Genomic DNA, 18572 nt, shown 5'->3' with positions numbered 1-18572 from the left:
CTCTCTCAAATACATTAATCATGTAAACATTCAAAAAAATTATTTTTGATGATAGTAATATATTGTTGATGAAATTATCTTTTTTCTTTCCTGTTTTGTTTTTAAATCATAGGGCCCCTCGATTTAAAGGTTTCCAGCAACAGGACAGTCAGGAGCTACTGCATTATCTGCTGGATGCGGTGAGAACAGAAGAAACAAAGGTCAGATTTCTTTAAATTGATTACATATACTCTTTAAGAAGAGGGTAAAAAATTGAAGGAGTTAATTTTTACCATAATTTTAATATGGATTGAGAAGTAATTTGATTTTTTCTAACTATTCTATTCCTTTATTTATTTATTTTGGCCAGTTCTTCTAAAAGATTATTTTCTTTTATCCTTTTGCACCCCCCCCCCCCTTATCCTTTATTAGTTGATACCCTTTGACTGTAAATAACAAATAAATTCAAGCCAATTTAAATAAGGAAAAGGGAATCTAAGAATCTAGGTGACAGGAGGTATGGGTAAGGATATAGGGACAGGAAGGTTCTCAAGAATCCAGAGAATATTCTCCTCATTTCTCTGGCTCTGTAGATTTTCTTTATTCATTTTCCTGCAAACTGAGTAGTTTCTCAGCTTCTGTCTCTGAGTGATAGCACATGACCTTCATATTTTGCACATGTTGCAGTTCCACGTATATAAAACCAAAACTGGCTGTTTGTGAATCCCAACTCTGAAGAGAAACTCTGTTACCTCATGTTGGATTAGGATCCACTCAGGGATGAGTCACTTGTAACTAGGGGAATGGGATCCAAGCCTCCTGGATCAGGGAATGTTTCTGAGAAAAGAAAGAGTGGCTCATGGCCTGGATAGATTTCCCCAAACAGTGTTCATTGTCATCCTGTCCCTTTATCGATTGGGTGGTAGTTGCCTGTAATATTAAATGAGTTAAATTCAACTTTTTTGGTGGGGACCTACGAATGGGATACAAGTTTTCAGAGAAAATGCAAGATATTAAAGCTGTCAAGTACACAGCACATATCCTTCATTTTTCCTCTATCACTCATAGCAGGACATTGTTAATCATTCATAACGGTTCTGCTGAGTCTGGATTCAGGCTCGGAATCATTCTCAACCTACCGCTGCAGGCATGCTATCTCAATCATAATTGTCACAATAGGTGAAATCCTGTTTTCCATTCAAGGTAAATATACTTCTTAATTTATGTTAATATGTAGCAGAGCAACCATGTGAAAATGAAGTACTCCTATGCTTGTGATAGCTGTTACTGTGATACTAGGCAAGGTGGATCCTCCTCTTTTTGTTTTGTAAAATCTTATCTTGAGGGGTGCCTGGGTGGCTTAGTCAGTTAAGCATAGGACTCTCTATCTTGGCTCGGGTCATGATTTCACGGTTCGTGGGATTGAGCCGCAAGTTGGGCTCCATGCTGACAGCACGGAGCCTGCTTCAGATCCCCCTCCCTCTCTCTCTGCCTCTCCCCCACTTGTTGTCTCTCTCTGTCTCTCTCAAAATAAATAAACTTAAAAGAATGAAAAATAATATCTCACCTCGACTTGTAGTATTGTAGTATTCTAGTTTTCCGTAAATAAATAGGGTTCTGTTATTTTCTTTTACCTTAATGAGTTAATCACTCCCACCTGCTACAGTGTTTATTATAGTTCTGTTCTTAATTGGCTATTTATTGACCTCTATGTTACATTAGTTAAATTCAGCTTTTGAAGGTGTCAGTCCTTTTCTGCCATCTCTCTACTTGATATATGTATATATTTAAGTTATATATATCTGCATTATATATATTTAAGTTTGTGTTTTAATTCCAGTTAGTTATACAGTGTTACATTAGTTAGAGATGTACAATACAGTGATTCAACAATTCCATACATCATCTGGTGCTCAACACAGCAAGTGTGCTCCCTAATCCCCATCACCTGTCTCACCCACCCCACCACTCACTTCCCCTCTGGTAATCATCAGTTTGTGCTCTGTAGTTAAGGCTCTGTTTCTTGGTTTCTCTCTCTCTATTTCCCCTTTGCTCACTTTGTTTCTTGAATTTCACACGTAAGTAAAATCATATGGTATTTTTCCTTCTCTGACTTACTTCGCTTAGTTCCCTCTCTAGTTCCATCCATGTTGTTACAAGTGGCAAGATTTCATTCTTTTCTATAGTGGAATAGTATTTCATTTTAGAAGTGTACCACATTTTTATTCATTCATTCATTAATGGACACTTGGGCTACTTCTGTAATCTGGCTATTATAAATAATATTGCAAACATAGGGGTATGTGTATCTATTTGAATTAGTGTTTTTGTATTCTTTGGGTAAAGACCCAGCAGTGCAATTGCTGGATCATAGGGTATTTTTAACTTTTTGAGGAACCTCATCCAGAGTGACTGCACCAGTTTGCATTCCCAACAGTACACAAGGGTTCCTTTTTCTCCACATTCTCGCTAATAGCTGTTGTTTCTTGTATTTTTTATTTTACCCATTCTGAGAAGTGTGAGGTGGTCTCATTGTAGTTTTGATTTGCGTTTCCCTAATGATGAATGCTGATGAGCATCTTTTCATGTGTCTGTTGGCCATGTGTATGAAGTCTTTGGAGAAATGTCTGTGTCTTTTGCCCATTTGGTAATTGGATTATTTGTTTTTTTTGGTGTTGAGTTATATCAGTTCTTTATACATTTTGGATACTAATCCTTTACTGGATATGTCATTTCCAAATACCATCTCCCATTCTGGAGGTTGCCTTTTAGTTTTGTTGATTGTTTCCTTTACTGTGCAGAAGCTTTTTATTTTTATGTAATTCCAATAGTTTATTTTTGTTTTTGTTTCTCTTGCCTCAGGAGATATATCTAGAAAGAAGTTGTTATGGCCGATGTCAAAAAAGTTACCGCCTGTGTTCTCTTCTGAGATTTTTATAGTTTCAGATTTCACATGTAGGTCTTTAATCCATTTTGAATTCATTTTTGTGTATGGTGTAACAAAGTGGTCCAGTTTCATTCTTTCGCACGTAACTGAACAACTTTTCCAACACTATTTGTTGAAGAGACAGTCTTTTTCCTATTGGATATTCTTTCCTGCTTTGTTGAGGTTTAATTGACTGTATATTTGTGGGTTCATTTCTGGGCTTTCTATTCTGTTCCACTGATCTGTGTGCCAATTTTTTTGTGCCAGTACCATACTGTCTTGATGATTATAGCTTTGTAAAACAGCTTGAAGTCTGGAATTGTGATGCCTCCAGCTTTGGTTTTCTTTTTTAAAATTGCTTTGGCTCTTCGGGACCTTTTGTAGTTCCATACAAATTTTAGCATTGTTTGTTGTAGTTCTGTGAAAATGTTGGTATTTTGATAGGGATTGTATTACATATGTAGATTGCTTTGTGTAGAGTAGACATTTTAACAATATTTACTCTTCCTATCCATGAGCATGAAATGTCTTTCCATTTCTTTCTCTTTTTTTTTAATGCTTATTCATTTTTGAGAGAGAATGTGAGTGGGGGAGGGGCAGAGAAAGAGAAGGGCAGAGGAACTGAAGCGGGCTCTGTGCTGACAGCAGCAAGCCCAATGTGGGGCCTCAAAGTCACAAACTGTGAGATCATGACCTGAGCTGAAGTCAGATGCTCAACCGAGCCACCCAGGTGCCCATTTTTCCATTTCTTTGTGTCATTGTCAGTTTCTTTCATTAGTGTTTTATAGTTTTCAGAGTACAGGTCTTTTACCTCTTTGGTTAGGTTTATTTTTAGGTATCTTATTTTTGGTGCAATTGTAAATGGGATTGTTTGCTTAATTTCTGTTTCTGCTGCCTCATTATTGATGTATAGAAATGTAATAGATTTCTCTATGTTGATTTTGTATCCTGAGACTTTACTGAATTCATTTACCAGTTCTAGCAAGTTTTTTTGATTGAGTCTTTAAGATTTTCTGTATATAATATGTCATCTGAAAATAGAGTTTTACTTCTGCCTTACCAATTTGGATGCCCTTTATTTCTTTTTGTTGTCTGATTGCTGTGACTAGGACTTCCAGTACCATGTTGAATAAAAATGGTGAAAATGGACATCCTTGTCTTGTTCCCGACCTTAGGGAAAAAGCTCTCAGTTTTTCCCCATTAAGGATGATATTAGCTGTGGGTTTTTCATATATGGCCTTTTTGATGTTGAGGTATATTCCCTCTAAACCTACTTTGTTGAGGGTTTTTTGTCATGAATGGATGTTGTATTTTGTCAAAGGCTTTTTCTGCATCCATTGAAATGATTATATGGTTCCTATCCTTTGCTTGTTGATCTGATGTACCATGTTGACTGATTTGTGAATATTGAACCATGCTTGCAACCCAGAATAAATCCCACTTGATCATGATGAATGATTTTTTTAATGTATTGTTAGATTCGGTTTGCTAATATTTTGTTGAGGATTTTTGCATGTATGTTCATCAGAGATATTGACCTGTAGTTCTGTTTTTTTGTGGTGTCTTTGTCTGGTTTTGGTATCAGGGTAATGCTGGCTTCATAGAATGAATTTGGAAATTTTCCTTCCTTTTCTGTCTTTTGGAATAGTTTGAGAAAAAGAGGTATTAACTCTTCTTTAAATGTTTGGCACAATTTGCCTGGGAAGTCATCTGGTCATGAACTTTTGTTTGTTAGGATTTTTTGATTCCTGATTCAATTTCTTTGCTGGTTTTCTGTCTAAATTTTCTATTCCTCCCTGTTTCAGTTTGGTAGTTTATATGTTTCTAGGAATTTTTTTTTTTTTTACCATTTTATTTAATTTACATCCAAATTAGTTAGCATATAGTGCAGCAATGATTTCAGGAGTAGATTTCTTAATGCCCCTTACCCATTTAGCCCATCCGCCTTCCTACAACCCCTCCAGTAACTCTCTGTTTGTTCTCTGTATTTAAGAGTCTCTTATGTTTTGTACTCCTCCTTGTTTTTATATTATTTTTTGCTTCCCTTCCCTTATGTTCACCTGTTTTTTACCTTAAAGTCCTCATATGAGTGAAGTCATATGATATCTGTCTTTCTCTGACTAATTTCACTTAGCATATGTTTCTAGGAATTTATTCATTTCTTCTAGGTTGGCCAATTTTTGGCATTTAGTTTTACATAATCTTTTATAATTGTATTTCTATGGTGTTGGTTGTTACTTCTCTCTCATTTATAATTTTATTTATTTGAGTCCTTTTCTATTTTCTTGATAAGTTTGGCTAGAGGTTTGTCAATTTTTTTTATTAAAAAAAATTTTTTTTAACGTTTATTTATTTTTGAGACAGAGAGAGACAGAGTATGAACAGGGGAGGGGCAGAAAGAGAGGGAGACACAGAATCTGAAACAGGCTCCAGGCTCTGAGCGGTCAGCACAGAGCCTGACGCGGGGCTCGAACCCACGGACCACAAGATCGTGACCTGAGCCGAAGTCGGCCGCTTAACCGACTGAGCCACCCAGGCGCCCCTAGAGGTTTGTCAATTTTATTTTATTTTTGAAGATCTAGCTCTAGGTTTCATTGATCTGTTCTTTTGTTTTTATAGTTTTATTTCTGCTCTAATCCTTATTCTTTCCTTCTAATGGTTTTAGTTTGTTGTTCTTTTCCTACCTCCTTTAGGTAAACAGTTAGGTTGTTTATTTGAGATTTTTCTTGCTTCTTGAGGTAAGCCTATATTGCTGTAAACTTCCCTCTTAGAACTGCTTTTGCTGAATCCCAATAGTTTGACTGTTGTGATTTTTTTAAATTTGTTTCTATGTACTTTTTTATTTCTTCTTTTATTTTCTGATTTAGTTTAGTAGCAGGGCATTTAACCTTCAGGTATTTGTGGTCTTTCCAGATTTTTCTTGTGGTTGATTTCTAGTTTCATAGTGTTATGGTTAGAAAAGATGCATGGTATGACTTTGATCCTCTTGAATTAGTTGAGACTTGTTTTTTGGCCTAATACATGATCTGTTCTGGAGAGTGTTCCACGAGCACCTGAAAAGAATGTGTAGTCTGCTGTTTTAGGATGGAATGTTCTGAATATGTTGGTTAAATCCATCTGGCTCAGTGTGTCATTCAGAGCCATTGTTTCCTTGTTGATTTTTTTGTTTTGATGATCTGTCTGTTGATATAAGTGGGGTGTTAAAGTCCCCTACTATTATTGTGTTGTTACCAATTAGTTCCTGTATGTTTGTTATTAACTGTTGTTTTTGTTTTTGTTTTTTACTTTTTTTAACCTTTACTTCTTTTTGAGAGACAGACAGTCTGAGCAGGGGAGGGACAGAGGGAGAGGGTGAGACAGAACCTGAAGCAGGCTCCAAGCTCTGAGCTTTCAGCACAAAGCCTGATGCAGGGCTTGAACTCATGAACTGTGAGATCATGACCTGAGCTGAAGTTGGATCCTTAAGTGACTGAGCCACGCAGGCATCCCTGTTATTAACTGTTTTATGTGTGTGGGTGCTTTCATGTGGGTGCGTAAGTATTTATAATTGTTATATCTTCTTATTGGATTGTCCCCTTTATGACTAGATAGTGTGCTTCTTTGTCTCTTGTCATAGTCTCTGTTTTAAAGTCTATTTTGTCCAATTTAAGTATTGCTACCCTGGCTTTCTTTTGACATCCATTTGCATGATAAATGTTTCTCCATCTCCTCACTTTGAATCCGCAGGTGTCTTTTGGTCTGAAATGAGTCTCCTATAGGTAGTGTATAGATGGGTCTTGTTTTTTATATCCATCCTATCATCCTATGTCTTTTGATTGGAGTGTTTAGTGCATTTACGTTCAAAGTAATTATTGATAGATATGTATTTATTCCCGTTGTATTACTTGTTTTGTGGTTGTTTGTGAAGATTTTCTCTGATCCTTTGTCTTTCTCTTTTTTATGGTTTGCTGGTTTTCTTTAGTGATGTATTTATTTAGTGATATGATTTAGTGATATGATTTCTTTCTCTTTATTCTTTGCATATTTATTAGTGGTTTTTGATTCATGGTTACCCTTAGGTTCGTATATTATATCTTCTGTGTATAGCGGTCTATATGAAATACGTGGTAGTTTAAGTTTGAACTCATTCTTTACTCCTTTTCTCTCCACGTTTTAGGTATATGATGTCATATTTTGCATCCTTTTATTTTATGAGTTCCTTGACTGATTTTTTACAGAAATACTCATTTTTACTGCTTTTGTGTTTCCTACCTTCATAGTGTCACTTTTGGTCTCTCCTTTCCACTCAGCTCACTTTAATATTTCTTGCAAAGCTGGTTTATTGGTCACAAACTCCTTTAGTTTTTGTTTGTCTGGGAGGCTCTTTATCTCTTCTTCTATTCTGTATGATAGCCTTGCTGGATATAGTATACTTGGCTGCAGATTTTATCCCATTCAGCATCTTGAATATATCACACTACTCCCTTCTGGCTTGGAAAGTGTCTGCTAAAAAAATCTCCTGATGGCCCTGTGGGGTTTCCCTTGTATGTAAAGGTCTTCTTTTCACCCTGCTGCTTTTAAAATTTTTTCTTTATCACTATATTTTGCCAATTTAATTACAGTATGTCTTGGTGTTGGCCTGCTTTTGTTCGTTTTTTGGAGCTTCTCTACTTCTTGGATCTGGATTTCCCAGATTAGGGAAGTTTTTAGCTATTATTTCTTCAAATAAATATTCTGCCCCCTTTTCTCTCTCTCCTTCCTCTGCGACTTCTGTAATACGAATGTTATGACATTAGATGGAGTCACTGAGTTCCCCAAATCTCTTATTTTGCATAATTCTTTTTTTCTCCTCTTTTGTTCAGCTTGATTACTTTCCATTACTCTGTCTTCTAGGTCATTAATTCATTCTTTTGCTTCTTCCAGCCTGCTGTACTTTGCATCAAGTCTATTTCTAATCTCTTTTATTGCACTCTTCATCTCTGATTGGTTCTTTTTAATCTCTGTGTTAGGGGGTCTCACTGATGTCTTCCACTCTTTACTCAAGTCCAGTGAATATCCTTATGATCATTGCTTTAAATACTCCATCAGGCATGTTACTTATGTCTGTTTTACTTTGATCTCTGGCCATGGCCTTGTCCTGTTCTTTCATTGGTACAAATTTCTCTATCTTCTCATTTTGTCTGAGTCTCTGGGCCTGTTTCTCTGTGTTAAGAAAATAAGCTGTGTTCCCTGTTCAATGTCCTAATGAAGAGGCAGTCTGGCAGTGCCCTGCCCCATAATGTCCCCTGTTCCCTAGGGCCTGACACTTTAGTGAACATCTCCAGTGTGTGCTGCATGCAGTCTACTGTTGGGTCCTGGCCACTTTATCCTTCAGGCCAGTCATCTGCAGAGGTGCTCTGTGTCTGTTGTGGGCAGTGTTTGGTCTCTGATCTGAAATGTGGCAAGTTTTTTTTTTAATAGTTTATTTTTTTTAGTAATCTTTACACCCAATGTGGGGCCCAAACTTAAAACCCCAAGATCAGGAGTCACATGCCCTTCCAACTGAGCCAGCCAGGTGTCTTTCGAATGTGGTGAGTTTTAACTAGGTGTGCTCTGGTCAGGGACCAGGGCTGAGACCTGTCGCCACCGCCACCAGAATTGAGGCCCTGCAAAAATCCCACATGGAGAACTGTGTGTGGGCAGGGATTGGGCTGGTCTTCTGGGAAAGGGGGCCCACGGCCCTGGGAGTAAGGCAAATATGACTGAGAAGGGCAGTTCCAACAGAGCATGGGGAAGCAGGGGTTGGTGTGAGCAAGTTAGGTAGTGAGTGTCAGTGCTATCCTGGCTCCTGCAGGTGGCCCTTAACCTTTGCTGAGAAGTGGGGGAGGAAATTGTACCTGCCAGTTCCTTTGTCCCTGGAGGGGTCTCTCTGTGAATGCTGTCTCTCTAGGATGCATTTGGAGATGAGCAAATAACCTCCCCACTGTGTTCCCAGGTGCTCTTCAGATCGCTGTTTCACTGTATGTCCATGTGATGTCTGCCTGCTTTCTCTCCAAGAGCAGCTTAGTGACCTCTCAGCTCTATCCCAACCAAGTCTTCTGACCTTTAAAATTCTAGGTTTAAGCCCCACTTGTTGCCAGAATTCACAAAATTTGGGCTTTCATGCTTTCCAAGCCATTTGCTCTGAGGATTCGTTTTCCCCATGTGCTCCCCTGTGCGCTAGTCTCTCCCCCTTCTCTGGGACTACAGCTACCTTCCCACTGCAGTGGCCATGATTTGTTTCTCTCCTAAACCAGGTCTCTGCACTTCTACCTTCTTCACTATGGCCTCTTCTCTACCTTTAGTTCTGCCAGTTCTTCAGGTTGATTCTGGGGCATGTAGGATGATTTGATAGTTATCTAGTTGTATTCGTGGGCTAAGGTGAGCCTCGGGTCCGCCTACTCCACACCATCTCCCCCTCCTGGATCTACTTTATGTGTTTTGATTATGAGCCCTATTGTCTTCTATTTGGAGTTATGTTTTTTGTCACCTCTCTGAGATTGTGATCTCCTCAAGGAATGATACTGTATATATCTCTGTATCCCATGTTCCTTGCACACAGTAGGTGCCCAGTGATTTGTTTGTTAAATAAGTTGTCTGTACTTATCCTTGAAATGGATAATTTCTGTTGAGAATTTGAATTGGGGAAAAAAACAGTTTCTTAAATAAGTTATACTACCTTGTTTCTTGGAGATTTACAGTTATTTTGAATATGTTATAATTTGAATGAACTGATAAATTGATAGGATAATACATTGTGTTTTACCTATAATTTGTTTTAAAAAAATCAATTAAGAGATTTACAATTAAGTTCTGAGGACATTAGCACAATGCTCCTGAGCTGATACTTCATCATATTTTCTTAGATTTAGAAACTGATGCCAAGAGTGGGCGGATTCAAACTTAAGTCTTTCTGACTACCAAACAAATTCTAATTCTATACAGTACTGCTTATTAAAGCATAGTTGTAATGCTTAATCATCAGTGACCAGTATAAATAATACATTTTTAACCTTGCTATTTATTCATTTATTTTTAATTTTTTAAAGTTTATTATTTTTGAGAGACAGAGAGTGCATGAGTAAGGGAGGGGGCAGAGAGAGAGAGAGAGAGAGAGAGAGAGAGAGAGAGAGCGCACAGAGCGCAGTGTGGGGCTTGAACTCACAAACTGTGAGGACCTGAGCCAAAATCAAGAGTCAGACGCTTAACTGACTAAGCCACCCAGGCACTCCTAAGCTTGCTATTTAAAATTTAACCATAATTATTTCACCATTTGAAGTAGTATTAAATGTGATTCAGTAACTATGGTATATGGACATTCTTGTTGAAGGCGTTGATAGAAGGTAGCAAGGTGGGGAGAGATACAGACAGAAATTTGTATCATGAATGATATATGCATATTGATGCTTCTGAACCTACAGATGTATAGGAGTTACTTTAACATTAATTCAGACTATCAATTTCTAGAATGATTTTTTTTTTCCACTGTGATTTGCAAGGATATGTTTACTACATGGTCGTGGATCATTGTAAATGGAATTAAAAATCAGCTCTCTACATTGTTTGTCTGTTGATATTACAAATAAAGGTATAAAATCTATCCCTGTTATTTTTTTTATTTCACTTCTATTGATGGCATTCTTTGCTATAATTAAGTTATTGTTCTGTCATAATGGTCCATCGGGATTCACAATATCTTAAAGACTGGCAGTACAGTGGGAAACGTTGCTTTTTGAAAGCTCTTATCTTCCTTCCTCTATTTGAGGGTTTCAGATGGTGTGGCAGAATTAAAATGTCATGTCTGTGGATTTATTCAGTCCTGTAAGCAAGGACAGTCGTGCCAGTCGCTTACAGTGAGTACCCGAGCGGGAGCTGCATTGTCTGGCCTGGGAACCCCCCAGGTGTTTGTTGTGCCACTGTGGTAGTTCATCACTGCCGTGTGTTTTTGATTGAAGAAAGGCTACAGCATTATGTCTGCCACCAGAATCTTTTAGTAATGATTAAAAACTACTGACCTCCTTTCAGCATGTTTCATTAAAGTTTTTTTTTTCTTATGACTCTAAAGTTGAGAGATATAACATGCTCCTGCCAAATAGAGTGCTAAAGGGGGTCATTGGTGCAAAAATTTAAATTTTTCATGGACAAAACAAATAAAAGCAAATTTACTACAAGAACTTCTTTTATAGGCAGTCTTTTCCACTTAGAAATACATGCTTCTTCACTTGCTTGAATTTGAGCTATCACCAAATTAATGCTATTATGTTTTTATTCTCAAAGATATACCACTAATACATTATTGGCTAGGATTATTTTAAAGGCAGAATATCTCCGCTGACTTAAACTATGAGTGTTCTGCATTCTTATTTTTGAAAGACGTTTATGGTGGAGATTTGAAATGGTTGAACCTTGACATTGCTAATTGATTATTGTGCTGCAGTTGTTAGCAGTGCCCTGGCCAAAGTCTTTTTTTTTAATCCTAAGTGGTTCAAAGCACAACTTTTAACAATGAGAGGCTGTAAATGGACCTAAACCCATTTGTTTTATTCAACTTGATGAATTACTTATTAATTAACTCCTTTAACAGTTTAGAGAATATAAATTTGTGGCTAAGATACAATAAAAAGCAAATGTCTAATTATTTAAAAATTAATAATGTAAACAACCTCATTGTTTTTATTTTTTAAGAGTTTGATGTTAGAGCTTACATTTTAGAAAATGGTAAAGGCTCGTTAAATCATATTGAAAGTCATATTTGAATTACTAAAATATTGAAATTATAAAATAAATTTATAGACATAATTTGAGTTAGCTTTATCTTTACTAGCTAGAGAGGCTTTTTAATTTTTTTTTTTTAACATTTATTTTTGAGACAGAGAGAGACAGAGCATGAACGGGGGAGGGTCAGAGAGAGGGAGACACAGAATCTGAAACAGGCTTCAGGCTCTGAGCTGTCAGCACAGAGCCCGACGCGGGGCTCGAACTCACGGACCGCAAGATCATGACCTGAGCTGAAGTCAGCCGCTTAACCGACTGAGCCACCCAGGCGCCCCTAGAGAGGCTTTTTATAGGTGAACATGGTATTTATTGAAATTTATTTAAGTCCATCCTCCTGAGAATGGAATTCACACAATTTGCTTATTTTAGTTCAAAAAATTCTTTTTTGAAGGTATAAAAGTCAATGTTAGCTCAGATAATATCTGAATTACATCAATTTTCAAATGTATTGAGTCTGGATTGGAGCTTATCTCAATATTTATAGCTTCTGGGACACATGTTTTATTTTGATTTTCTTCATGTATATTTCAAGACAGTATGATGTATGGATTGCTGTATGTTTACTTTTATTCCCTACTTTGTATATATTTAAGTTTTTGAATCTTGCATCAACTTTTAAAATATACTTGAAGAGAATAAAAAATTCTCTTCATAGGCCAGTTAATAAACAAAACTCAGTTTCACAATTATTGGGGGAAGGTGTTAAAAGCTTACCATGAAATGTATGCTACATACAGAAGAATGTACACAGATGTATATACAATTTAAAACAATTAGCACTCCTCCTCACCACCACACCCAGAGTTTTAAAAACCAGAATGTTTTTTAGTACCATAGAAGCTACCTGTTCCTTGTTTTCAAACATGGCTTCCTCATCAGAGGTAACCACTTTTTTTACTTTTATGGTAATCATTTCACTGCCTTTTCTTATAATTTTGACAGCTACCTATGTATGCTTGAACAATAGATAGCTTAGCTTTGCATAACTGGGTAGCAAGCACAAACCTATTGCCATTATTGGATGAAGGCTGCCAAAAGAAGTGGGATTGAGAGAGAGAGAGTTTGGAACTTAGTTTGACTTTGGCTTCCCAGAATTTCTAAGAGCTCTTTCTGGGGAAGTCAATGGGCAAGATCATGAATGTATTCTGAGCCACGCTTGTCAAAGTCAAAGCAACTGGCAGAGATATAGGAGAGACCAGGTGCTAGATGTCTTCCAGAAAGGTTAGAGGCTGCTCTGTATTTTCTGTGTCTGAGTTCGTCATGGCCCACCTCTTTGCTCTCAGGAATAGGTCAGAGCAGAACAACTCTGGGGGTAGTGTGTATCCTCTGCTGATCCACAGCACAGCACGGGGTGGAGAATAAGGACATTCGCAGCTCATTCCCCATGTATTCTGTTCTCAGACTTGAAGCATGGTGCAATAGCCGAGGGGATCTTGATGTTGACAGTATGTCTGTCTTCCTAAGTCTCATGGCTTCCGTTTGGATTTGTTGTCTTCCACACTTGATGTATAAGCATAATTCTAAAATTCTGTCTAACTGTGCTCCTGTGAATTCTCTTGCCTCTCTTGTTTGTTTATTTCGGGTGAGAGAGAGAGAGAGTGAGTGCAAGCGGGGTAGAATGGCAGAGAGAGAATCCCAGTCTCAGAGCCATCAGCATGGAGTCTGTCATGGGGCTCCATCCTACAAACAGTAAGATAATGATGTGAGCCAAAATCATGAGTCTGCTGCTTAACCAACTGAGTCCCCCAGGCACCCCTCTCTTGCCTCTCTTATGTGTTGGCCCTGTTGTTGCCTGTGAGGTTTGTTGTCTTTCTTGTTCATGCTCTCATTTGGTGGTGGTGTGTGTGTGTTTTTCTCCTTTTTTTTTTTAAGTTTATTTATTTACTTTGAGACAGAGACTGAGAGAGTGCGCACACAAGCAGGGGAGGGGTGGAGATAGAGGGAGAGAGAATCCCAAGCAGCTTCATGCTGTCAATGTGGAGCCTGATGTGGGGCTCAATAGCACAAACCATGAGATCATGACCTGAGCCGAGGCCAAGAGTTGGACGCTCAACCGACTGTGCCACACTCCTTTCTGTATTTAAAAGGTGTTCAATTTTTTCCAAATTTGTGAGTTGGCTGCTTAATCCATTTGTTATTCTTTTTAATTGATTTAAGTATTTAAGTCTGTGAATTTTCTTCTGAACAGTGGAAAGTATCTGGATTCTGATATGTAATATTTTTATTCTCTGGTAAGTCTGCAGTTTGAATTTCGTTTCTCTTTGATATAATGATTTTTTAAATAGCAGAATCAGGTATCATTTTCACGCCAGGAAGTCCAGGTCAAACAGTGGCTTCAAATATGAAAACCTATGATTAAGACTTTACTTAAAAAAAAAAAATAAATAAAATCTTCTGAAGGATAATTAACCAGCTTTCCTCTCATCGTACTTTTAATTTTTTTTTTTTAATGTTTAATTATTTTTGAGAGAGAGAAAGAAACAGAGCGTGAGCAGGAGAGGGGCAGAGAGAAAGGGAGACACAGAATCCAAAGCAGGCCCCAGGCTCCGAGCTGTCAGCACAGAGTCCAAGGCAGGGCTCAAACCCACAAACCATGAGATCATGACCTGAGCCAAAGTCGGACACTTAACCACCTGAGCCACTCAGGCGCCCCTCCCCATACTTTTAAAATGTGAATTAGAGAAGATTAAATTCATATGCTGAGTAGGGACATAATTAGCGTAAAAGATAATTTATTAGCTCAAATAAATCTTTATTCTTGGAATCTGGTTTTATTTCATTCTGAGAGTTCTCTGTGACATTGGATCTTTCCTTAAACATACACAGAGATACGGAAACATAAATGTTGCCATTTCCTAAGAGCTGCTAAAGACTTTAATACTAATAATTGTTATTGACAACTGAATTCAAATAAAATGATAACTAATCAAGATCTGAGGTAATTTTGCTGTGGAGACTATTTGATGTTCTGGACTTTGCTCATATATGTATATAAATAAAATAATATACATGAATGTCATAGTGACCAGTTTAATAGCTTCTTATATGTTAAGAGTTTCTTCAATAGATAAGAAATTTCACGTAGTCTCTTTGTTACTTTTGTCCTGATTAAAATGATACATCATTTTAGGTATGGAGTGGTGGAGTGGGAAAAAGAAGGGAAAAGAGGGAAAACTTACTCCTAACCTATAAGAGTACGTTTAAGTATAGATTATTAAATTCTTATTTGTTTTATAGAGAATACAAGCTGGCATCCTAAAAGCATTTAACAACCCAACTACTAAAACTGCTGATGATGATACTAAAAAAAAGGTCAAAGGTATGTCAATTTTTTTACTGTTAAAACTTTCTCCCTGAAGAAAAATTTAAGTTTCTTTTTAGGGGAAAGAGAACTGAGCATTATGTGAAGTAATTCTATAAAGTAGTGGCCTTAAAAGAGAGTGTACTTACTCCAGTGTCTGTGAGATAGTCTAGTGGGTCATAGAAAGAAAATGTTAGAATGCATCCATGTGAACTTTAAAAACTAAAACTAATGATCAGATGTATAGATTGGCACTGATGACCTTATTTGAGGTATCCTAAGGGAGACTTGAAAGGTGGTTGAAAGTAGCAATCTCACTTGGAAGTTCACTTTCATCATATTGTATCATTTTGCAGTTGACCTATGCTTGCATTAAGTGGATTTGTAGATATTACATAGTTTTAACTGGTCAAAATGCATAAGTGTTCCAAAGATTCCTGCAAGGAATCCATTTATTGAAGAGAATACTAACTCAAGCATACAAGTCCACTTTACTTCTAGTGTCGACTCTTCATCAGCCAAAGTATTAGCAAAACCAGTGATTATCTAACCATAGCTAATCATTTAATTATCAGTATTTAAGTGTGGGCTTATATGTCATGTTACAAGCAATTTGTCCTAACTGTATATTCTGCCTTCAGATATTAACTAATGGTACTGTGACGTCATCATTTTTAGAAGATGTTGAAAAGTATTATTTGTATTTTGTTTATTCTCTATTCTAACTTCTATTTTTTGTAGTAGTATTTGTACATAGTGCATGTCTATAATTCATAAATATACACACATTGTGATTGTACATGCCCAAACTGTGTGCAGTTAGGGTTCGAGATTTGTTTTTTAATTGAAGTATAGTTGACACACAATTATTACATTAGTTTCACGTGGAAGGTTCAAGATTTTTTAACGTGGATTCTCAAGTATGCTTTGGTTTTGTTTGTTTGTTTGAGATAGTGCCATCTAGTGCATGTTGAGAATAACTGCTCAGTTTTTCTTTCCATTTGTATAATCTTTTCCATTTTCTTTTTTTTTTTAATTTTTTTTTTAACATTTATTTATTTTTGAGACAGAGAGAGACAGAGCATGAACAGGGGAGGGGTAGAGAGAGAGGGAGACACAGAATCTGAAACAGGCTCCAGGCTCTGAGCTGTCAGGACAGAGCCCGACGCGGGGCTCGAACTCACGGACCGCGAGATCATGACCTGAGCTGAAGTCGGACGCTTAACCGACCAAGCCACCCAGGCGCCCCTCCATTTTCAATCCCCTGTACAATTTTTTCTTTCTTTCTTTTTTAAATGGTTTTATTTATTTTTGAGAGAAAGAGAGCCCGAGCGGGGTAGGGGTAGAGAGAGGGAGACAGAAGATCTGAAGCAGGCTCTGTGCTGAGAGCAGAGAGCCTGATTGAGGGCTTAGCTCACGAACTGTGAGATCATGACCTAAGCTGAAGTCAGACACTTAACTTACGAAGCCACCCAGGTGCCCCCTTTGTACAGTTTTCTTAATGAATCATCTTAGTTTACCGTAACTTCTAAATGGTTATCATATTAATAAATGTTTGTTGATATATCTAGCTATAAGTTGACTCTGTCATTCAGTGCTTCAAATAATGTTTTAAAATGATTTTAAATGTTTGTATGAAATTTGAAGTTAGACATCCAAAAAGGATAGAAGTTTGAAAGAGGAGTCAGGCTTGTTAATATATTTTTTCATCATGATTAACTATGGAGAGTTTCAAACTTCTATTAAAGTAGAGAGAATAGTATGATGAAACCTCATATACCCATCACCCTCCCTCTTAAACTATATTGAATGTGTGATATATTATGTTTTATCTATGTTCTCCCAACCCCTGATTATTTTGAAGGAAATCATAGGCATAATTTTCTTTGATTTATGAATATTTCCCAAACGGAATACTTTTATCTTTTTTTATATATAACTGAGCAGTTTATATATATAACAGTTATTAATTGCCGAGGTTAATTCTTTACACTATGCTGTGTTTACTTGTCTACTCTATCGTTTCCATAGTTATGGTCCAGGCGTTTGTAACCCTGAATGCATAATCTTCTTTCTCATCCTCTGTCTACCTCTATGTTAGGCACAGAGGCTTTAAAGGGCTTAATGGGAACAGTTGAGATATGGTATGAACACTGGTTATTGCTTTACTTGTTTTGCCTCAAATTTAACAATAGTTTATTATTTCTTGGAGACTACTCTATGATAGTCAAATTTTTCTCTATAGAATTGTAAAGGAGAAAGACATAACATCATGCAGTAAATATATTACTAATGTGATGCTGGTCATCTGTCTTATTCAGATGTCTTTTGAATCAACAGAAAAAAAAGCATGTTACATTGTTAGGTTGGTGGTTGACATTTTTTGCATTAAAAAGTATTATTTTTGCAGCATATGGAAGAGAAGGTGTGAAAATGAACTTCATAGATCGGATCTTTATTGGTGAATTAACTAGCACAGTCATGTGTGAAGAATGTGCAAATGTAGGTGCTTTGGAATTCACTTCAACATGGAATAGATTACAGTCATATAATTTTTATTGTTCTCTTTCACATATAATCATCAGCATTTATTTTTATTTGTGACAGATGACTACATAACAGTTTTTGAAAGTCTTTACAATATATCCTTCACTCCCAGAAAGGAACATAATTTATAATTTTTTTTAAGTGTTATTTTTCCTCTTGATAAACCTGTGAAGTTCTTTTAGCCTGTTTGAATGTCTTGGAACGCGTTAGCTACTTGTTTGCATTACAATGAAAGAGAAACTTCTGGGAAGGGAGTAACTATGTTATATAACTGCATTACCCTAAACCATAATTCTAATAGAAATAATGCAATAACGTAACAGGGAGATGTACCACATTTTATTTAAAATTTACATTTATATAACTTGTTGAAGTTTTTTTTAAAGTAAGCGCTCATATTTGAATTTAATGATCATTTTTATTTTGAATGCCATCTGTACTTTAACAACAACTTTAAACACATAAAAGTTTTTATGGGTTTTCAATTACTTGATAACAAATATTTCTGAAAGCATATGGTTTAGAGTATGTTAGGTGTAAACTTTTGTTACATTTTGATCATAAAATAGTTTTCCTGTCTCAGCTAATGGGGTACTTTTCTTTTCTCTCTAGTCTTATAAAATCAGTATTATATGTTACATCTCCTTCTAGCCTGTCATATTGAAGCACAGAATTTGTCAACATGATATTACTTACATTTCTAGTATATTCAACATAGAAGTTGATTTCTCTATCACAAACTAGAGAGTCTTTTTAAACAGAATTATCCTAAAAAATCTACAAAATGCAGTCAAGCTCTCTGGCTTTTTTCTTCATGGCTTAATTTTTTTTCTTTTAAATGTTTGTATTTGATTTGTGTTATGGCACAATTTCACCAAAAATATGTGTATATCTTTAGTTAATCAGTTTTATTAAACACAGTTTACTTTGAAGTTACTTTAAATATTATAGGTTAGTCATATTGGCAATATTATAAAATTCAACTGAATTGCATTTATTGAAGTGTTGGGGTATCTTGTTTTGACTAACAATATATGCTGCTATACC

General features: G+C 36.5%; 1 protein-coding gene across 11 annotated transcripts in view; it reads left to right on the top strand.

Annotated features, from left to right (window-relative positions):
• USP45 (ubiquitin specific peptidase 45) overlaps positions 1 to 18572 on the top strand; it is a 76292-nt gene that overhangs the window by 43925 nt on the left and 13795 nt on the right. For 10 of the 11 annotated variants that reach the window (XR_006202723.1, XR_006202724.1, XM_042939436.1 and 7 more), the window contains 3 exons: positions 113 to 200; positions 14915 to 14996; positions 17389 to 17480. Coding sequence is in view for 9 of the 11 variants with exons in the window: in XM_042939436.1 (XP_042795370.1) it covers positions 113 to 200; positions 14915 to 14996; positions 17389 to 17480 (262 nt within the window). In the remaining 2 variants the exon portion in view is untranslated. Of the gene's footprint in view, positions 1 to 112; positions 201 to 13864; positions 13909 to 14914; positions 14997 to 17388; positions 17481 to 18572 lie in introns of those variants that run through there. The other variant, XM_042939442.1, reaches the window with a different exon arrangement.

Source organism: Panthera leo, chromosome B2 (genome assembly GCF_018350215.1).
Source record: "Panthera leo isolate Ple1 chromosome B2, P.leo_Ple1_pat1.1, whole genome shotgun sequence".
NCBI classification, from domain to species: domain Eukaryota; kingdom Metazoa; phylum Chordata; class Mammalia; order Carnivora; family Felidae; genus Panthera; species Panthera leo.
Note: the sequence above shows the minus strand (reverse complement) of the source record. Positions and strands in the feature narration are given on the sequence as shown.